General features: G+C 55.1%; 1 protein-coding gene across 1 annotated transcript in view; it reads right to left on the bottom strand.

The window, feature by feature from the left end:
* Positions 1–9,432: 9,432 nt before the first annotated feature.
* LOC104347163 (Krueppel-like factor 5) overlaps positions 9,433–22,221 on the bottom strand; it is a 31,731-nt gene continuing 18,942 nt past the window's right edge. Inside the window, exons 5-8 of the mRNA XM_086469880.1 lie at positions 20,087–20,134; positions 16,160–17,063; positions 13,335–13,394; positions 9,433–9,611 (exon numbers count right to left, since the gene is read on the bottom strand). Coding sequence (XP_086326006.1) covers positions 9,433–9,611; positions 13,335–13,394; positions 16,160–17,063; positions 20,087–20,134 — 1,191 coding nt within the window. The remainder of the gene's footprint in view (positions 9,612–13,334; positions 13,395–16,159; positions 17,064–20,086; positions 20,135–22,221) is intronic.

Genomic DNA, 22,221 nt, shown 5'->3' with positions numbered 1-22,221 from the left:
CTTCCAGAGCTGCCCATGGGTTCCCCATCGGGATCCTCCTTCAAACCTCCCCCACCCCGAGGCTCAGGCTGTGCAGATCACCCCATCTCCTTGCAAAACCCCCACCAGTCCATAAAGCCACAGCAGTGACACCGAGACCGAACCACCTCTGTGCACTATTAGCATTTCAGCAGGGGGACCTGAGATCACTTCTAACCCAAACCAACTGGCCACAGCGGCTGTGGGAAGGGTCCCTTTCTCATCTCAGCTAGCAGGTGCCCTGCCCTACAGCTGAGACTCGCACAGGGTCCCCTCTGAGGAGAGGGTAGAGAGAGAAATGGCCTTGGGAGTGGAGAAAAAGGATATTCTGGGGCAGCGACTTGTCTGGGGCAAGGTTGGGACTGGGGATCCCTCTGCTTTGGGGATGTTTAGCTTCAGAGTTGAAGATGGATGCTGCCCTTCTACAACCCAAGGGAAGGTCTGGATGCGGACGTTCCCTGCTCTGGCTCCTTCTGCTGCCTGATACGTGCACGGTCAGAGACACAGCATGGGTGTGTGGGTGAAAGGGGAAAACATCTGGAAAGGGAAGATTTCTCCCCAAAGTTGCCCAATGACAAAAAGCCAGGGGAAAGCTTGTAGGGACCTTTCTGCCCACGGGTACGAGACAAACCCCACTGTACAGGGCTCCCCATGGGCTGGGGGGACACCGAGGTGTCCCAGCTGTGTGGCGGTGGCTGGGGCTCTCCCATCTCACCTCCCGGCAGCGCTGTTTGCCGTCTGTTATTTAAGTATTCATCTTGTTTAAGCACCACTTTGATGTTGCGGGGCTGGTGATATCTTGTAGAAAAGAAACAAGAGCCTTCCTCCTCCCCTCCCTCACTTTCCCCCGGGCCTGTATTACCCCAAATAAACACTCACTTTGGGTAATAGTTAACTTTAATGGCTCGGTCCTGGCTTCGGCGGCATGATAGGGCACCACAGGGAGACTCGAGGGGTTGATAGTCCTCAGGATAAAGGAGATAAGGTCCAGGTTTGAAGGGCAGCCCTCGTGGCTGCTGTCACGGCAAGCATGGCCGTTCCCACAGGGGTGGGAGCAGCCGCTGGCACATGCACCCCTCTGTTGCCCACCCCAAAATTCAGCACTCCCTTCCCAGCCCTTGTGTTTTCCAGGCGAGCGGATGGCGGGGGCTCACGGGCAGCGCCACAGGAGCTCATCCCCCTGTCCCTCAGCTGCCAGGCATCGTCCCAGCCCTGGGAGGCTTTACCGTACCTGCTGGTAGCCACATCCCTGGCCCACGCCACAATCCTTCGCTGAGCTGCAGAGATACCTGAATAACCCGCCTGGCAGCTCTTTCTCTCTTAATTGTGTTTTCCCGAGTCAATGGATAACTTTACAGCCCGGGCCATGAAAACATCAAACAGAACAACCTTGGGGAGACAGCAATCTGCCGCGGGGGAGATGCGCCAGGTTAGCCCCCTGGGGGGAAGGGATGATAAAGTTCAAAAATAAAACCATCCTGAAAGTCACTGCCACGTCCAGCAGGCGCTCGCGGGCAGAGGGCGGTGCTGGACTCACTGCAACGCCAGCAGGCTGGGGGTGCAAGGTGGGCACCCGTGGCATCTTTTCCAGATCCCCGGGGGAAGCTGGGTTGGGTTTTTCTCCCATCCTCTCCCACGGGACCTTGGGCACAGGGTGCCACTGGGCAGGCACTTTGCTGTCCCACAGCGGTGGGACCTTCCACGCTTCCCCTCCAAAATCACCCCGGGGTGGGGCAGAGGGAGACCAGAGCCTTGCTGGGTCTCCTCCACCGAGCTGCCCATCTCCACCAAGCCCACTAGACCCTCCTGCCATGGTGACTCCCATTGCTTTCCAGGTGCTAGGCATGGCACAGTGGCATCAGCGTTGCTTCCTTCTGGGTGCCAAGATAAAAAAAGATACCCGAGAGGACACCCTTGGGTCCTCTCCAGCTGGTGCCTTCTCCCCCTGCCCATGCCATGCGACACTAGGAGGCAGGACCCCCTCCACCAGGCTTTCACCTCTGTTTTTTTATCCCACTCCACCTCCTCCTTCCCTCCCTGGCCTTGACCAGCCGCGATCTTGGCATTCCTGCAGCTTTAACAGCCCCATAACCGGGCAGGAACAGTCAATGCGATCGAACCGGGGTTTTACAGCAGCGTTGCTTCATCACCGGAGCACAAACAAGGCGAAGATGGAACCGGCAGCTGGGGGGACGCTGCAGGCAGTGAAAGTCACAGGGCGGGTGTGTGTGTGTGTGGGGGGGTCATCTCGTTGGCTGGGTCTGCAGGGTGAAGGGCTCTCGGCAGGATGAGGTCCTGCTCTGCTGAGGACCCTTTTTGGGATGAGCCTGAACTTCCAGCTCCACTTTGAGCTGCGTCCCAGGTTTGCCAGTGTTTGGAGAAAGAGGATTTTTGTTAAGTGCCACCTTCTCCTCTGTGTGTCAGGGAGACAGCTCACCCAAAGGGACCTGAGCAGGGTCTTGCATCTCTCCCTTGGGGCCCCTCACTTCAAGAAAGACGTTGAGGTGCTGGAGTGTGTCCAGAGAAGGGCAACGAAGCTGGTGAAGGGTCTGGAGAACCGGTCCTGTGAGGAGGAACTGGGGGTGTTCAGCCTGGAGAAGAGGAGGCTGAGGGGAGACCTTATCGCTCTCTACAATCACCTGAAAGGAGCGAGGTGGGGTTTGGTCTCTTCTCCCAAGGAACAAGCGATAGGACAAGAGGAAATGGCCTCAAGTTACGCCAGGGGAGGTTTAGAGTGGACATGAGGAAGAATTTCTTCACTGAGAGTGGTCGAACACTGGAACAGGCTGCCCAGGGAGGTGGTGGAGTCACCATCCCTGGAGGTGTTCAATAAATGTGTAGATGTGGCACCTGGGGACACGGTTTAGTGGGCATGGGGGTGTTAGGTCAATGGTTGGACTAGATGATCTCAGGGGTCTATTCCAACCTTATGATTTTATCATGCCCAAAACAAAACAGCTCCCCAGCACCCAATGGGATGCCATATGGGTGAAGCAGAGCATCGCATTCCCCCCGGGGCAAAGGACCAGGGTTGGGGGGCCTGGGCAGGGAAAGGGCCAGGATGGAGAACCAGGGGATACGCAGCCCTGTGCTCCAACGGGGACAGCCCATGGGCACCTTGGCGCCTGCCTGCTGTCCTCAGCACCACCGACACGCTCCAGCCAGCCCTGTCCCTCAAAACTGGGGATGGTGCAAATCAATTTTGGCAATGGAGGTGGACATCAGTGAGAAGAGGCAGCTGCGGGTGGGCTTGGCAGGAGGTTTTTCCAAAAAGGATGGTTTGGGAACCTGACTGGAGCTTTCCTGCAGCGCCATTTTAGCTTGAGTGACCCAAAAGTTGAGTCCCTCTCACCAGGTCCTTAGTTGTCCCTCCCCCAGCTCTGGCCCATGGCTACAGGAAGCCTGTCTGGGACAGGAGGGTCCCCATCCCACGTGACAGCGGTGCCACTGAGGAGAGGAGGCCATGGCAGCCCCATCCACGCTCTCCTCTGATGCCCTCCCCGGGGTTTTCCCCGCTGCAGCTCCATCGAGGAAGGGCGCTTTGGTTTCGCGTGCAATAAAATGGCCACTCTCTGGACTTTCCTGACGTCAGGGCCGATCTTCCCGGTTATTCGCTGTCTGGGTGATCTCGCCAGGAACAGCTTGGCCGCGCAGCCGGAGCAAAGTCCGGAGCACAGCGGCGTGCCGAAGGACATGCTGGGTGGAAAGGGGAGGGCAGGGGGGTTTGTCTGAGGAGATGTTCAAGTGTTGGGGCATGTGATGCCTCCTGCCGTGATGTCGTGCTTAGCAAAGGTGACCAGCACCTCGGCTCTGGCCGTACCGGACAGAATGAGACCTTACATCAAAAATGTATTTCCATGAATAGTTGCAGAGCAGGAGATGGCTTCAAAGGAAGGTGTGTTGTACCCAGCAGCCGGTCCACGAAGGGGTCTCCACATGGCTTTCCTCAACTCCCAGACCACCCCAGAGGCTCTAGCCATCAGCCCATGTCTTCCTAATGCCTCACTCCGCAGAAACTCCCATCTCCTTTCCAGCCCCAAACCTCCCTCGCTGCACCTCAGGTGGCTCCGACATCCCCCTGCGCCAGGACGGGGGTCCCCAACAGCATCCCCTTCCTCCCCCACCCCAACTTCTGACATTATTCGCAGGCAGAAGATAGTGGAAAGGTAAAACTGAGGCTGTTCAGGAGTTGAAGTCGGTAAATAACTCCAGATTTCGTCTCCCCTTTGCCAGCCGTGGGGTCAAGGTGCCTTTCAGGAGGGATCAGGTGATCTCCAGAGGTCCCTTCCAACCCCGACCATGCTGTGATTCTCGGTGCTGGTTTCTCCCCCAGCCTCCCCCAGAGGTTTGCTGCAGCACCCAGCATCGAGACCACCATGGATTGCTGCTGCCGGCCCCTTCCCAGGCACGCAGCACTGCCCGGCGCTCCCTCCAGCTCTGGGCAGGCCATCTGCAGCAGAACTCTGCGACTGCAAGGGAGTGACAAGAAGAGAAGGTGCCCAGCTCGGTGTCCTGCTCTTCCTCCCTCATCTTAATTAGATCTCGCTCCCCAAGTTATTTTTCAAGTGATGATGAAATCTGGAAATAACCAAGGGAGGTGAAGGGCTTGGAAAGTGAAACAGTGGGATGCCCGGGGACGGTCAACGGGGTCTAAAGGCCGCAGGAGAAGGATGTAAAACGACTCGTCTCGGCGCCGTAATGAAGTTCGAGCTGAGGGAATCTAATCAGTAGGGAAAGAGGATTTTCTTCGTGAGAAACGCGGCTGAAACGCAAGACCTTCGGAAAGCAACAGGGAGTGGTTGACGCTAACACGGAGTAAAACTCCTGATCCTGCAAATGCAGCCGGGCCAGGAGGTGACTGTGGGAAGTGATCCTCAAGAAATGGCTGGAGAAAGCAGACGGGATCCTGCCAGGAACGGCTTGTAAAGAGCTGTTTAGTTCAGAGAGGGGTGTGTGTGTTTGTGCATGTGCGTGCATAAGCTCAACAGCCCTCGCCGAGCTCCTGCTGCCTGTTTGCTTCTACAAATGTGTGTATATGTACACACAAAAGTACACAGACGGGGATTTTGAGCTCCCCAGCACTTCCTCGTGTCCCCCCCGGCGCTCTTCCCTTTTCCCCTTCTGCCTGGCCGGGGGATGGAGGAGGCTCCCGCTCCCTCTGACCCACTCGGCCCACGGATGCCCCCTTCTTCCCTTACAGGGCAGAAAAATGGGAGCGTGTAGTAAAGGTGGAGGGGATTAAAAAAACCCAAAAAAGCATCCTGCCCCTCTTTTTCTCTTTGCATACATTGCAACATCGGGGTGAGAAAGGGCTCGAAGCATCAGCTTAGGCCACGTGACACCAATAGCTTTGCCTGGTGCTCCAGGCTTACACCGTGCACGGATCCTTCCTGCCCACTTGGATACCCATTTTCCCAATCCAACCTAATAAAAAACCTTTTTTTTTTTTTTTTCTTCTTCTTCTTTCCTTTTCTTCAGCCTGTAAAATCAACACACGCGCAGGCAGCAGCGGGTAAAGGCAAAAAAAAAAAAAAAAAAGAGCATTTGCAGCAGGAGGGAACAGAAGAAAGACCACGTCTCCACGTGATAAAATTTTATTACAAAATATGAGATAGATTAATAATTGTAGGGGAGTTGGGGGGCGGGAGGGGAGTATGTAACAAACAAAAGCATCACCAGAAAATCAAACCTTCCACCCAAGTTTTCCAGGTCCCAATTTTTTCTTTTCACATTGTGTTCATCTCAGACAGCGAACGATCACTTTCAATCCACGCAGACCCATGAAGCCGTACAGTGCTTTTTTTTCCTATTTACAGCGATTTCTTATTTCTTTTCCCCCCCCCCACCCTTGCTATGATACAGGCGCAGCAGAGACGAGGCACCCACCTCCCGGCAGGGCTGGTATTTGTTCTGCACCAAGCACAGGTTCACAAACCTCCTCCAACGTCTCCAAAGCGTCCCAGGGGACCAGGGACAGAGGGATCTTCATTCGGCCGGGGGACGTCCACCCCCCAGCTACGTCGCTCGGCTCCGAGCCGTCCCTCCCGTAGCAGAGGGGGGCTTTGCTCCATCAGCAGCACTCCCCATCTCCCCCGGTTTTCTCCCGGGGAACAGCTGCCCTCGGCCACCAAGAGCCGCGATGAAATGCGAGGCTAGAGGCCGTCCACGTAAAAACAGAGAAATAAAAGCCGAGGTTTGCTGTGGTTTTCCTTCGGGCTTTTTTTTTCTTGGGTTGTTTTTTCTTTTTAAAGTGTTGCTTTTGCACTAGTGAAACACTTGCATGTTCAGCGTTTTGCCTGCAGAGCCGTGGTGCTGCTTGGGAAGCCGTACTGGGTTGGGGTGGGTTTTTGTTAAGACACTTCTTCCTCTGTCCCCGCATCAAATTAAAAATAAAAATAAAAATATATATATATATATATATATACACACACAGAGTCTATGTGAGGATGAGCAGATGCATTTCTTCTGTAGTGAAAAAAAAACCAAGATCATCAGGAAAATTATTTAAAATTCCCCTAAGATTTAAAGCTGCCTGTTGGTTGCTTTGGCTTCGTACTGTTTTCCAGCGAACAGGTTTTGAGCCCCACCAGCACAGCAGGGGAGGGAGCGATGGAAACGGGGGTTTGGGGGGGAAGAAGCAGAGGTTTCCTTCTCCAAAAAAAAAAAAAGGGGGGGGGCAATGAGCCCCCTCTGAGAGGGTCCCGGGTGAGGGCTAAGCCCATGACCAACCTGGTGGCACCCTGGTGGCTGGGTGGACCCTGTGCCCTGTAGTTTGGCTCACACGTTTAGGAGGTTCAACCAGAACAACCCCCCCCCCAAAAAAAAAGGTCTTCCCACGTGGAGGTTGCAGTTACAGCCCGTGGGGGCTCCCAAGGGAGGGTGTGTGGGGACTCGCCGTGCCAGGGCTCACCCGCCGAGGAGCTGAACGGGCGCCAGCGGGGCGGGGTGGAGCCCCAGCAGGTCCCAGCATGGCTGCGCTGGGTCCCCACCAGCCCCACCGAGCCAGCTTGAGCTTCCTGGAGACACTGGCGGGGACTGGCTGAGGCATCTCCACGCTACCCTGAAATTCCTTCGGCGTGAGCTCAGCCCGCCCGTGCCGGCAGACACGCACGCTCCTGCACCCTGCACCGCCGCTGTTCTCCGAGGGGTTTTTCTGCAATCAGAGACCTTCCCTGAGGCTCTCCAGACTCATCTCTTAGCCGAAACAAGAGGCAAAACTGCCCTTTTCATGGAGGCTTCAGGCCATGCACCGCTCCTACCCCCTGAACGTTTTTGGCGGGAGGGGGGGGATGGCACTGCACGCCCTACTCGCTCATACAGCTCAACCGAACCTCCAAGGTGAGGTGGGAAAAAGAAGGAGCTCAAGTCACAGTGGTGGCATTGGCAAGGTCCTGCTCTGTGCCCTGAAGAAGCGCCAGACCCCACAGCCAACCGGGTAGATGCCAAACGAGCCCGTTTGCTCCAGCGAGCTGTGACGACAAGCAATGGAAGAGCTGGGAAAAGGACGTGGAGGACATAGACATGGTCAGCAAAAGCTGATTTTTGTGAGCCAGCCTCTCCAATCCTCACTTGAACACGGTGCCATCCTGAAACCCTCCAGCCAGGCGCAGACCCCAGTGCTGAGGCCTGGAAAGCCCTTCCCACGCACCGTCGGGGAAAGTGACCCAGCAACTCCGTGGCCTGGTTTCACCCCTCCATTCCCACCTTCCCTGGTGGCACGGAGAAAGGAAGGAGGCTTCTTGTCAAAGAGCCCCACGAAGGGCTCACTGCAACGCTGTCACCACCAGCCCCGGGCACATCCTCCACCCCAAAGCCTACACCACACCACGGACTTCGCCGCCAAATCCTTCCTGCCCTCCTCTCCTCTCACGCCAGGCCAGCCACGTGCGCCGCAGGTGTGATCGGCTTTATTTACCCAAGGCAAGGGACAACCAGGAACCCAGCTACGGGTTTTGGCCAACGCGCAGTTGGGCAATAGCAGAGAGGGGTGGCCTTTGATTTTCCACCGCCTGAAGATGCCGTGGCTCAGCGTGGCCTTCCACTTCACGCTCTGCACGTCACTTAAATTTGTTGGAGGGAGGATAAAACAGGAGGACGGCGCGGGGGGAAATCGATATTCTGTTGAACGCGCCGGGCCCATTATTTGTTCCTGATTTATTTATTACCTGCAGGGCTGCTGTTCGAACTGGCATGGCCTGGTTCTTGTTCTGCCTAAGTTTAACCCCCGGTAGACTTTGAAGAATGGCTGATGTGCCCCCCCCACCTCGTGTCACGGCACCCCACGGAAGAAGAGGGAAGGTGCCTTACGGAGCTCAAGGCGGTCAACCTGTGAGGTAGGTAACGTGATTACAATCTGAACAGCAGGATTTATTGGAATTTGTTGCAAAGATGCTTTTTTTTTCCTCTTTTCCTTTTCTGTCTGAACGTGATGAAACGGCAACAGCAAAAGACCAGTGTGATTGGCGGTGACTGATTCCCCATGTGCGTGTTCAAGGCACGAGCAGAGCCTGCCTAGTGCTTTTTAGAGAAAAGCACAGTGTGTCCTGGGAAACCAGAGGGTTTTTTTTTTTTAGTGGCTTTTTTGCAGTCCCTTGGGTGGCTTCCAGACCCGTGCTGGTCCTTCCAGAGACACCTGAAGTCAAAATTCATCTTGGAAGCAGAAATGCTAAGGACACAACCAAAAAACCCCGCCAAGCAGGGCAGGAATTTGAAGGAAACCGCAGGTGGGCTCAACGGGACACAGAAGATGGCTTTTGTCATCTGCTTTTGGGCTGTCCCTTGCTTGAAGGCACGTCAGGTGAGTGTGTCATAGGCCCTTTCTTCTACGCCCCCACGGAGACTGGGATTGTCAGCCCAAACCTGGGCACGCGCTCCTGTTCTCGCACGTCAGAGGTGCCACATCCACGGCCACGCCGTGGGGGAGTCAGAGAGGATGGCGCCAGCGGTTTGAAGTGAGACCTCTCACGCGGAGCCAGGCTAAACCTGTCACAACCCTGCTCGGGCTCACCAAAGGCACCACCCTGAAAGGGGTAAAAAAAGCCCCATAAGAGCTTGAGACGCGAAGGACAGTTGCTCCTGAGTGACAAATAAATAGCAGGTTTGCTGGAAGAAAGCCCTTCGGAATCCAAGGTCCATCGCCCCAGTGCCGCCAGGAGCCTCGTCATGAGATCAGTCTGTAATTATAACTCTTTTTTTTTTTTTTTTAATGAGATTTCTTTTAAAACCAGAAAGAGCTGGGGACAGGGCTTGCAGAGGGCACTTGCCCGCCGCTCCTGCCCTGCCAGTTGATCACAGCGTGGGTTTGTTCCTACGTCCGAGAAGAGGAGAGGCCCCTCGGGAAAGCAAAAAAAAAAAAAAAAAAAAAAAAAAAAGAGTTTCAGCTGCTCTCGGAGAAGTGGCGAACGGAGGCGGCTCCTAGTTCTGGTGCCGCTTCATGTGGAGAGCCAGATGGTCGGAGCGGGAGAAGCACCGGCCGCAGGCGAGGCACTTGAAGGGCTTGGCCCCCGTGTGCTTTCGGTAGTGCCGGGTCAGCTCGTCGGAGCGGGCAAAGCGCCAGTCGCAGCCTTCCCACGTGCATTTATAGGGTTTCTCACCTGCGGGGAAGAGCCACAGGTCACACAGGCCCCCCCGCCCCCGCGCCACGCAAGAGCCTCGCGCTGACACGCGTCTGCCCGGCCTCCAAAAACACCCACCCTCCTCCTCTCAGAGGTGCCCGTCCTCCTTGGGAGGCCCTGGAGGGCACCCAGGGCTGGCCTGAACAGGGCTCGTGGCCACGCTGGTACTTTACATGCCAGGGTTCACTTGCTCACACAGTTTGTAGCCACCAAGAGACCACGTCTCAGCCGCGTGGGCCACCCCCGGCTTTGCTTTCTAGGCTTGGGTTTTCTGTTGGATTTTGGAGCATTTCTGGCTAAAAATTTCTCCCAAGTTTTTTTTGTTTGGTTGGGTATTTTTAACTAAAAAGCCAAAAATCCCTATGGAAGGCGTTGCTGCTCATACAGGTGGGGAGGGGGGGTATCAGGAGGACGAAGTGTTTTACGCCATATATATTTTCCTCAAAGCCTCACATCTCTGAAACCACCATCCAAGGCTCCCTGCCTCCAAGTTCAGCCCTGCGGCAGCGCTCTGTACACAAAACAGTGTGTTTTCTCCAGAGCGTTCGGGTGACGTCACGCCTCTGCCCTCTCCCCTCCTTCCCGCCCACACATACCTCTTCCCAAACTGAAAAATCAATTAAATTGTGCAACCTCTCAGCCAGCTGGGAACTGGGCTGGAAAAAGCCCGTGCCCGCTTTCCAACTCCCTGCGTGCCCGGGTTGTAGAGCTGAACCCTGGCTGCAGCCCTCTCCGCGCATGGGTGTGGTGCTCTCAAATATTAGCCCTCGCTCTTAACAGCCTGAACAAGCAGGCAGAGTTCAGGGAATGTGCTGACTTTCCCGACCTCAAATATTTACCGTTTCATCGGCCAATTGCCGAGCACACCGTCGCGGCATGAATGCACGTACACACGCAGCGTGCATGCACAGGCATGTGTGTCGTGCTCTGACATGCTTCCCGGCGAGCGGCCGTTCCTCCCCGCAGCCTGCGCGCTGGGCGGGCGCTGGGTTTGGCCAGGAAAGAGAAAACATTCAGCCACAGCGAGATCTACAGTCCCTTGCACACACGGGACAAAAAGGAGGCTTTCACCCTTGGAATCCGAGCTATGGACCCTACAACTGAGGGTTTCTGACCGCAAAGTGAGGCTTTGAGCCCTAAAAGAGGGCTACGGACCCTCCAGATGAGGGTTTGGACACTCACGATGCGTCTTGGACACTAAAATGCCTGCCTGGACCCTAGAAAGGAGGCTTTTGAGCCTGAAATGAGGCTTCAGATTCAAAACCTAAAAGCTGGAAAGAATGAGGCTGAAGTCACCATTGATGTGCTTCGGGCTCTAGAAATGAGGCTTTGGAGCATCCGAGTGAGACTTTGGGGCATCAAAATGACACTCAGGGTCCTTCGAATGAGTCTTTGCACCTCTAAAAGCGTAAACCGTGGAATATGAAAGCACAGGCAGGTGAACCTGGAGGAGACGGGGCACCAAGGCCACGTCCTGCTCCTCAAAAAGCCCCTGGAGGGGGAGGAGAGAGGTGTATTTTTTTATGGCTCAGGTAAATAGAGAACTCCAAGTCACTTTACAAGCAGCACGCTGGGGATCTCGGGGGTTTTGCGTTAGCGTGCTAAGACAAAGGCGGGATTTGCACTGTGCAGCCACAGACATTGTCCCAGCCGGGTCACCTGGCTGGGTCAACCCTACCAAGGCCCTTTAGTTTCAAACAATAACAGGTTGATCGCCAGGATAGAAGCAAAAATGCTTTCCATTGTCCCACGAGCTGGCTCCGTCTCCCAGGACAGCACGGCAGGGCAAGCTCAAACAAAGGACCCAAACTGGCATTCCCAGCCCCCCGGGAGGCGGGTGAGCAGCCACCGGGTTATATATTTAATCTCACAATGGCACCCAGGAAATGAATGGTGTCTCCAGGAGATGAATACAGCCCGGCCCATAGCAACGGGCAAACCACAAGAAAAGATCTTGGAGATCACGTACTTCTCAGCCCAGCCGCCATCAGGCGAGAAATCGAGAGAAAGGGCGCTATTAACCCCTCAAGCGACGGAGCTGAAGCGGCACCGAGCGTGCCTAGCGGGCAGGAGCTGGGATGGACCTTGCCGTTGCCACTCCGGTGCCGTGCCCCGCGAGGCCGGGGCCTCCGAAGCAAAACACTGAGGCTTCAAAAACTGGGCACAGACACTCTGAGTCTGCCCACGGGCGGCTCTGGCTTGGATTCCCTTCTTTTTCACCCACCCCACAACACTACCGGTTTTCTTGGCTACTCAGGTCACATCCTCCTTCTCCTCAGTGCCCTCTCACAGCGAGGGAAGTGGAAGGAGGCAAGCACACTGGGATTTCCAGCCCCATTACTGGGAAAACCTGGAAAAACAACTGCGTTGTATCGGGTTCAAAACCTGCCCAAGTTTGCCTGGATGCACCTTTATATCGTGGCTTGTAAGGACGGCGCCTGGCTCAGATGGGTCACGTCTCTGGGCACAGAGCTAAGACCCGTGCTCTGAACGGAAGGGGAAAAGAGATATTTCGTTTTAAAGCGAGAGCCCTGAATACAGACTGCTCATGTGACAAACGCTTATCACCACCCAGCTCTCGGAGCCGGGACAATGTCCTTCCTGTTCCTTTCTTCCACCCCTTCCGTGTTGTTCTCCAGCCCACTCCTACCCGAGCCCTGCCAAAAAAATATTGTACCTCATGCACAAAGAAAAATTCTTTGCTGGCTTGTTCGAAGGGCTGATAAGGCGAAAACAGGACAGAGCCAAGCGCAAGAACTGATTCCCAGCCTCAGGATGGGTTTTGTTCGTTGTTAATAAAAAAAAGAAAAGTGAACTCTGGGCCAGCTTAATTGCTTTCAGTAAGGATCAGCCCTTCTATAAAAGAGATTTATGAGGGCACTGATGGTTCCTGGACTACCTGAGGATCTGATAAAAGTTTCAGGTATAATAAATGCCTTAATGAGAAGGCCTGTGCTTGAATGCACAACGGCCACTGAGCTAGGCTTACCGCGGGGTAAACCTGGTCGTGGTGGGAGTGGTGGGAGCTCCTCTGTGCCAGTGACCCTGTTTACAGCAGCAAGGGCAGCCCACAGCCCCTTTACCCTCGGGAATGAGGGCACAGCCCTTCTGTACGTGAATTCGAGCCCTTCTGCACGTGTATTCGGCAGCTCCAGCGACACACGACTGGCAGCTGCTGAGGGGACGAGAGCTGGGCACGAGTGGTCTGTGTGGCGGGTACACAAGGGGATAAGAGGGGTTCCTTCCGCTCCTCGGGAGCCACAGGGGCGCCTGGCACAAAAGAGGCAAGCCTTATCTCTTCAGAAGTCTTATATACCGTCCACACGCCCTTACGCAAGCTTTCTGTAGGCTAAGCAGGATCAGACCTGGCTAGGATTTGGGAGATCTCGAAGGAAGAGCTCTGACAGAGGTTTTGGGGGCACCTCCTCCTCCCAATCCATCGACTCGAGACCCTCAAGGACTTCTCCTAAATTCTAGACCATCCTTCCAGAAGGCAAGCAAGCGCCCACAGCAGCGTAGAGTCGCTCTAAACCAGCGCAACCATTGGACTTTTTTTTTTAACGTTAACATCAACAGACTTAACTGCGCTCCTCACCCCAATAACCACCCGAGATCGAGGTCATCAACTCGGCTACACGATCACCGTCGTTAACGAGCACAGTACAAAGCTGGCAGAGCTTCCTGATGATGTGGTGCTCTTACCTGTGTGAGTCCTCTGGTGTGCCTTCAGGTGGGAGCTCTTGGTATAAACTTTTGAGCAACCTGCAAAAAACAGAGAAGACACAACTTCCCCCCGTGAGAAAGGGGCCCTTCCTCAAACAAATCCAGCACATTTATATTTGAGGTTAGGGACAGAGCGGGCCTGAAAAGCACTCTGGGTAACAGCATGCAAATAAACCTGGCTATACCCGTTTTGTTTCAGCAGTAACTAAAGAGCATTTGTTCTCCAAAACAGACAGACCTCTACAACACTCCACCTTTGGCCACACCATCCTGACACCCACGGGCATTGTGCTGGGAGCTGGGGAAGGGTCAGGCATAGACTTTCAAATCCCCCCCCTTTCTCAACAAGTTTTTCGAGGCAGGATGAAAACATTAAATTCACCACCGTTAGCTGCTGGCTTTGTGCTGCTGTCCGTCTTTCTGGATTCCAGACGTAACGGCTATCACTACTGCAAGACTGGGGAGAAGATGTGTTTTGTAACAGTCCCAGCCCCAGTAGATGTGGCAAAGCTGTTCCAGGAAGCAGGAAAGACTGCAGGCACACTGTGGAGCCACAGCTTGGCTTTCAGGATCCAGAATAAGGCCAGTGGGAAGTTTTTTTTCAGAAGAGCAGCAACAACAACGGGTTTAATCCAAGAAAGGCTCCTGACAGAAACGCCGTGACTTTGGCCAAAGGTTTGTCAGGTGTCTCGAAATGAATCATTGCTGGTTCCTCGTTTTAGTGAGATAAAGCTTAGAAAAGCTTCTCATGCTGCCTTTACGGCCCCGCTTCGTTGTGTTTTGACACGTACATTAAAATACGAATTTGAATTTTTATGACCTGCATAAGCAACATCATAGTCATATTTTTCATCCCAGTGTTTCCCCACAGCCTAAAGAAGCCTCTTGCAGGAGATGAGCTCTCCTTCCTGCGCTGCTCAGGAGGTGCAGGAGCAGCTAGGTGCCTTTCCCCTCCCCGTGGTAAGAGGGATAAGGGTTGGGGACCTGGTTCAATTTTGCTTCCGAGGCTCTGAAGCCTCGGAGGTCCCTCACACTTGGGAGAGAGAGGAGTATGCACAAGACCAAGGACTGGGCTCAGAAATGAAGCCAGTTGAGCACCCAGAGCGGTTTCCAAACCCAGAAGGAGCAGCACAGAGAAGCCAGAGCACGGCACGGCCGAGTTCCCCACGGACCCCCAGAGGAAAAAGTGGCCGGAAACCTGGGTTGGGGCTTTGCAATCGCGACGTTCCCTTGTTCATCCAGCTACTGGCGGGAACGCGGCGTGCCTCCTGTCGCTTCCTCACGTCACGGAGACCTGCTGCCCCTGCCATCAGCCCTGACTGGTTTCACCTCTAGCTGAACCTCGGTGTGAAGGATTAGAAGAAGCCCTCCTCTGTCTCTGCACGTACGCACTACCGAGCCACCCGGTGTTTACTCAGCGCAGGTTGTTGTTCTTTATTTTTTTTTTACACCACAGATACGTTCCTGCCTTCCCATGCAGGCCAAAACCCCGGCCAGTTTTGCCTTGGTAATGCGTCCTGCAGGATGAGACTCTTGCTCTGACGAGAGTGGTCCACTCACATCCTTAATCTGTCTCCCACTGTGACCAGCAGAAGGTAAAAAACTCAGCACGAGCCCTTAACCACTTAGAACACGGGTGCAGCTTCTGGCTCACAAAGTCCCTAATCTGCAGGTTGCCGGAGGGTGGGAAGGTGTCAGCGCAGAAAGATCTCTCTAAAGATGTCCTATTCTTACGTACTTCCTCGGGTCGCTGCTGGAGACAGGATCTGGGCTAGACAGGCCTCCAACCTGACCTACTACAGCCACTCTTGTGCCACGGAAAGAGCGCATAAATCTTGCAGGAGGCAGTTAGGAAATGACTTTCCTCAGTTCACACACCCCCATGGGAAAACTGTTTGCTAATCTCCAGCAGCTCAATGGCTGGGGCTCGGCCCAAGAAGTGGGAGGTGTGTGTCCCTGCGCAAGGACTGGCGATTTGCAAGCCCTCACGCTGCTGTCACTGGGGTTTCTCGCCAGGGACATGACTGCTTCTCTCCCGCGCGGCACGAATGAGAGTTTGCAGCTGTGGGTCCCACAAGGTCTCTGTGGACAGTGCAGGAAACCCTGCAAGATCTCCTCGTGCCAAGGTCTTTAGGTGGACATGCTCATGCAATGAGGTGACACACAGGGACCAGCTTCAGCCCTGGGCTGATCCTGACCCTGAAATGCCTTTCCACGCCATCCTGATGCAGTACGTGAAGCCACTGAAGGAGACGACACAGAGACATTCAGCTCATGGCCTCTTTGGAAGAAGAGAATTGGGGCTACAGAGGGACACCATGAATGCAGCCTATGGAAATTACTCGATGGTTTGCCACCCAGTATGGGAGAGTGGGAAAGGAAAAGCCAGTGAGAAAGCCAGCATGGTTTCAGCCATGGAGAGCACGTGGCTGCTCAGCATTAGGCAAGACCAGAGCGAAGCGGGCAGCTAAGGCAGCAGATTCCCAGGAGCGTCCCTGTGCTTTGCAGGAGCTCGCTGCCTCTCGGAGTCAGGCTTGCTTTTGCCAGAGTGTGAAGAGGAAAGGGAAGGAGAGGCGAAAAAAGCATCAGCTAGCACGGGCAGGATTGACCTCTTCTACTCCCTTGGTGGTGGTAGGAACCCCACTTCCCTGGGGCTCTCCACCCAGCTACACACCTCCCTTCATCATGCAGACGAAGAGATTTCAGGTTAAACTTCTGGTATCCCCCAGCCTCAGTGTGTTGAGACACACACACAACCCCACACACCCCCCCCAGCCAAGCCAGTACATCAACCACGAGCCTACCTGGGTAGTCACAGTGATGGATCCTCCTTTTCTCCAGCTCAGGGTTGTTGCGTCTGTTGTATTTGGGGGGCTGCATGACAACGTGCCCTTGGGAGAGGGTGCCAAGGCCATTGGGGACGGGGGGGACCTGGGATGACTGGACCAACTTCAGTCCAAAAGTGGCTTCATAGGATGGTGGGGGAGAGATGGTGTTGATGAGCTCGGGTTGATTTTCTGGGCTGCCAGGCTGTGAGTTGGGGGGCGAAGGGGGCAGATTCACCCCCGGAGCAGGGTAGAACTGCCCTGAGATGTTGAAGTTTCCCTGTCCCTGGGAGACGTGCGGGTACTGCTTCACTGGCCCTCCTGGCTGGACAGCTCGGTGGACCACACTGGACATGGTGTTCCCTGTGGACATGGTAACACCACTGAGGCTGTTGATGGCCGTGGTGCTGTTGGAGGAGGACGTCAGCGTGGTAATGTCAGCGCTGCCGTTGCCGAGAGGCATCTGGTAAAGCTGGGATTGCTGTGGGTTGGCGGACAAGGGGATCTCAGAAGGCATCTCCTGCTTGATGAAGATGTTGTTCACTGCCACGGACTGGGGCATGCTGAAGACACTGGTGAAGTCGGGCAGGGTCTGTGTGGAGCCCGAGGCAGAAGAGCAGGGCTGGGCAAAGCTGGTGCCGGGCTCTGTTTTGATCTGTGGGAAGGGTGTCATGGGTTTGGGTGGCCGGTAAAGTCCAGTGCGCAGGTGCGTCGTGTCTGGCAGAATCACGTTGATGTTCACGCTGTAGGGGGTCGAAGTGGGCTTCTCTGTGGAGAAGAACTCGTCCACCACTGAGGCACTCTCCCGGCGGTACTTCTTGTCGGGTATCATTGGGATGGGTGGGACCTCACTTGAAAGGTACTTATCCATTTCGGACCGTGCCTATGGCAAAAAGTACAGAGAAGGGAACCTGTGAGGGGTGACCTTGACGCACTGGTGGTAGGAGTCCAACGTTCAACAGGTATTTCGGCTAGCAGGAAATCGGGAGAGCTGCAGGAACGGGCCAGGAGTCACAGGCTGCGATAATTTAGCGTCAGTCTCTGACTCAGCCAGACTCCCCAGGAGTGAATCACTGTCTTCTATCCCACTTCCCTCCTACCTATCAGCACTGGTAACAAAGGGTAAGCTAGGCAGAGAAGGCAATTATGAGAGAAATATGGCCTGATAAAGAAGAGCCAAGCTTGAGATACAAAGCTTTGGTCCCAGAAACAAGAGAATTTAACACTAGAAACGGGATGAAATCAGAAACTCTGCTCCAATCAGCCTCGTGCTTAGGGCACGTTGGATCTGCAGCCCACCTTAGACATGCTGACGCTCGTCTCCTTTAACCTCCTTAACAGCCTGAGGTGTATTGCATTTTATTCTAGGACAACATCTTCAGTTAACTGAGAATATTCTAGGATGACATCTTTAATTAATTGAGAATAATTTGGGCTATAGCCCTAGAAATCTAAGCGATGTTGCCACTAATTCAGTGGACTGTGAGCCCAAAATGGAGACTGCCAGGCATACTGTTACTATCTTGTCTTGCTAAAGTGACTCAGCCCTCACCTAACCTTTGGTTTCGTTCTAGTTTTGTAGAGCTGTTTTTACAAGTCTGGGTCCTCCGAGCTAACAGGACCTCTAGCTCAGACAATCACCGCTTGCCAGGTTTCTTCCCCTCCTGGCTCATGTCTGATGTGGCATCCCACTGGATCCAGGCCCAACAATTCAGCAACCTGATGGAGAAATCCGCTAGGAAATTCATCCCCTGGCGTTTGATGACTCAAGTTCTGCTCTTTGTGGTTAAAGATACCAGCGCTAATGCTCTTCTATAAAGCTACAGCCTTTAATTATGTGGTTATCCATGTGTCAAGCTCATTGCAAAGCCCTCATAGACTCATTCATATGTAGAGGAGCTGGCAAAACCACCAGGTTTCCCTGGCAGAGCCTACAGCGCACTTCAGGAGAGCAAGCTGATCTCACCCCACCCGCTGCACGCTTGAGCCGAGGGTTTTACAGCTCTGAACTATGTCACTGGAGTGCAATGGGCCAAAGTCATCCCTGCTGCAACTTCATTGCTCTTAACAAAGCTGGACTGGACCCAAGAGATTTCCTCGCCCTTTCCAGTGAAACATATTACCTGTGCTTCCAGCTAATTCAAAGAACCTTTGCACCTCTGCAAGCCATACTGGCAATGCATGGGTAAGCTGGCTTCCACCCAAATACAGGTATGTGCCACAAATACGCCCTCTCCTACACGAGTAGAAGCTCAGAGCAGCCGGATTTGGAAGTCCTACACTGCACTGGAACTGAGCACACTGCACTGGGACTGTGTTTTCTACGCTGTGCTTGCCGCGCTGGTGTGTGTACACGCTGTGCTGCAAATCCTATCCACCCTCATCGAACCTGCAGGCCCTGAAAAGTCCCCGCCCTCATGAAAGGAAGCTTCGTGTTGGCACTACAAGCTCGCTTCGTGTCACATCCTCACCTAACCACCTCTGCCCAAGGCAGCGCTGCCTCCAGCAACACCCCCTCCATCACGCTCCAGCGAGGAAACCCTCACTCAGGCATACCCTAAAGCTAAGGCATGAGGATCAGAGACCCCCAACTCAGCCCTTGCAGACCAGTCCAAAAGCCTGATTTCCCCTCTGCTCCCCCCCTGCACTGTCCAACTTGGGTTCCTGCCCAGGGAGAACCACGGCAAAGCTTGGCAGGGGAACCCAGCGCGCTCCTGCCCGGTGCACCCACACTGGCACCGTGCTGTTACCCTTGGGAGCCAGCTTGCTCTAGGCAGTACCAGAGGCTCCGAATGCCGTACATACCTAAGCAATGAAACGACCCACTTGCCAGGAGTGGGGGCAGGGGGAAGGTGTTGGATGCCTTTTACTTCTATACTTCCCTTATCTCTGGCATTTAACTTTCTCACCTTCAGTTCCCAAGGGAAGGTCTCCCCGCCACAACTCCAGTGGGTCCTTATAGGGCAGGTGACCAGGCAGGTATATTCAATGTAAAAAAGCATGGAGGCCCCAAATTTCAGATCCAAAACCTGCATTCCCAACCACCATCCCACTGCCTGGCCCCCTGTTCAGTGTCTCCCAGCCTCCTTCTCTCCCATAACCACCCCTACCTGCAGAGCAAATTTGTCTTCATGTTGTTCCATTAAAGCCTGACAAATCCACTCCTGACCCTGAGCAGACCCAGGGTCCTGGGGAAAGGGGACGTTAAGGGGCAGCTGGGCGGTGGACCAGTCCATAGCTGCAGCCCCACTGGTGTGTGCGGGGCTGGGACGTGAGGAACCCTGGATTCCAGAATCCAGAATGCTGTGGCACCGCTGGTGGTGTCACAGGTCCCACGCCACCCCAAGGGCCCCAGTGCCCTTCGAAGTGGGTCAAAGGGGCATTTTGTTTGTTTGTGGCCCAGCAGTGCCTAGCAACCCAACTCTGCTCCGGCGCTGCTGGGTGCTGACACCTAATACCAAGCCGTTTCCCTCAGCACCTCCCAGCCAATGCTCGATCCAAAAACCGACTCCTGGGCCCAGGGTCAGCACAAGTGGGATGACCAAGCGCTGACACGTCTGGGCGGGATCCAGCTCCAAGTGTCCTGAACGCAGGTGTCTCCATCTGGCTGTCACTCACGGCTCCTTTCACAGTTAACGGAGACACACAAGCCACGGAAGAGATGGCTACACGGGTTCCCCGGGTGGCTTGCACAGATGGAGACGCCACGAGCGGGAGGAACACACCAGGAGGCAGCAGAGGTGCCGCCATGTCCTCGCCGGTGGATCCGAGTGGCCTGCGCTGGGGGCCGGGTGGGTGGGTGGGAGGCATGGAAGTCCCAGCTCCATCTCTCAGGGGCTTTAGAGGTACCTCTCACCGACGGGGACAGGAGCATGCAGAGGGAGAGAGATGAGGAAAGCGCTTCACCTCGAGAATGAGCGGCGGCATCCGCTGTTCCATCCTCATCGGGTGCAGCTGCGGGGGCAGACAGGGCTGGGTTAGTGGGGCGGCCTCCCCCAGGGCCCAGCCACCCCCCGCCATAGGCCTCCCCAACCACCCCCAGCCATTAAGGGCCTCGCCCCCACCCACCCACCCACCCTGCTCTCCCCCAGCCCCTCGCAGCCCCCAGGGCTTCGAGCTGTTGGCGGGCAGGTCCCTGTCGCCATCACCAGCATCTCCTCCCGCCCAGCACCCCGTGACAGGGAGGCAGATGATGGCTGCCTGCAGGAGGAAAATGGAGGTCATCCCTGCGCAGGTTGGGCGGGCTGAGGCCTCGCCTGCTCTTCTTGCGGCCTCCGAACCCCCGTCCCTGTTTCTGCGCGTGAAGCCAGGATTGGGGAGCCTGGGGGAGGTGGGGCGGCCGCCCCCACCCCGTGCCATGGCCCACAGCCAGTCTGGTTTTATGTCTTCATCCTCCCCGAGGGGCAGAGCGGGATCTGCCGCAGCGTTTGGAGCTGGCCCCAGGAGTTTGTCCTCTTGGTGAATCTGGGCAGCAGCTCAGCCAGGCTGCAAGGTTTGGTGGACTCTGGGCTTCTCACGGGGAAAGAAAAGGTAGTCGAGAAACACAGAGCTTTCCAGAAGGAGGCTTTGAAGCATGGCGCAAAGACCTTCAGGGATTTCCATCCCTGTCAAACCAGTAAGTTGTCCCAGTTCCCATGGGACTCCCATCTACAAAGGCTACCTTAGGGTCAGCAGAAACATCCAGGCTGTGTCCTGGGGACAGGCTGGAAACCACCGGAGCAGGCATCAAGGCTGAGCCCGCAACACTCGCTCACACAAGTCATGCATGAGGGTTTTTTTTGGTGCAGATCTGGGGCTGAGGCTGTGCCAAGCCACAGCACCCACTGCAGAATGGGGACCCACCACGAGGTGCTGTGATAGCCCGGAGACACCACGCTCAACTGCATGCCCAGGGCCTCAGGCACAACTGCCCTCCTCTGCCCAACATCTAACAAGCTCCCTGTGCCACTGGCCACGGCGTCTGCAAGAACACGGGTATAAGCAGCTTTCCTCAGGAAAGCCATGCCACCAGGGCTCAGGCGGACCGTGCTTCCTGGCAGAAGTGTGGCAGCACCACAAGCTAGATCCAGCCTCTCCGAGGTGAAGCTCTCAGCATCACACCGCTGCCAGGCTCCTACAAACAGAGGACTTGGGGGAATCCCACCATCTCAGCCATAGGAGCAGGTACCCCAGCCACCCCTGGCAGCAGGGTCCCCAGGGACCTCCTCTGCAGTTTGCCTTCAGCTGGCCCATTCCCGTACTTGGCAATCTCCAAGGTGGAAAGACTTTGCCAGGACTTAAATCTCCTTTATCATGCCCTGTATGCACTACAGTGTGCTTGCAAATGTCCTGTATGCCTCTCTTCTCTGCCTTGATTCCCCCCAACTTCCCACAGAGGGCTGAGGGCTCTTCTCAGATCTCTCACCCAGACCTGGATCCCTTCTCCAAGGTCAGTGCCCAAAATGGGCCATCCAGCACCAAGTAAAGGGGAAGAGTTATCTCTCCAAATCCCAAACCAGTACTTAACTGCCTTCTGTGCGTTCAGCATCAGCCTGTCCCTCATTCTCATTCCACATCCTTCTCCTGCAGCTGCCACTGCCTGCTCGCTTCCATTGTGCCCATTTCCTCCTCCACTAGCACTAGGTTTCACCCTAACCTCTACCATGTCTCCGGTCCAACAAGGTTGTGGTGAAGCCTTTTCTCGCCCTCCCAGTTTAGGGTCATGCCGACACTGTCAGGCTGGTCAGTCAGACCAGCAAGGCTAGAAACCAGCCGAGGCTTTCCTCTCTCTCACAGAAAACCAGCAAAACCAACTCAATGGACAAGTTTTCCCATTTTTAGGGTGTTCATATTCTGGGAGTTGTGTCTAGATGGAGGATGTTCCTTGCAAGGCCACGACAGACCATAGAGCCACATGGCCTTGAGAGGATGGGTGCCAAACAGGCTGGGGATGCCGAGAGCTACCATTCCTGGAGGGCCGCTGGTCTCCATGAGGTCTTCATGCCTGGAAGCATGAGGAGGTGCCTAAACATGAAATCTCCAGGTCAGAACTACAAGTGTTT

Source organism: Leptosomus discolor, chromosome 9, assembly GCF_034619465.1.
Source record: "Leptosomus discolor isolate bLepDis1 chromosome 9, bLepDis1.hap2, whole genome shotgun sequence".
NCBI classification, from domain to species: Eukaryota; Metazoa; Chordata; class Aves; order Leptosomiformes; family Leptosomidae; genus Leptosomus; species Leptosomus discolor.
Note: the sequence above shows the minus strand (reverse complement) of the source record. Positions and strands in the feature narration are given on the sequence as shown.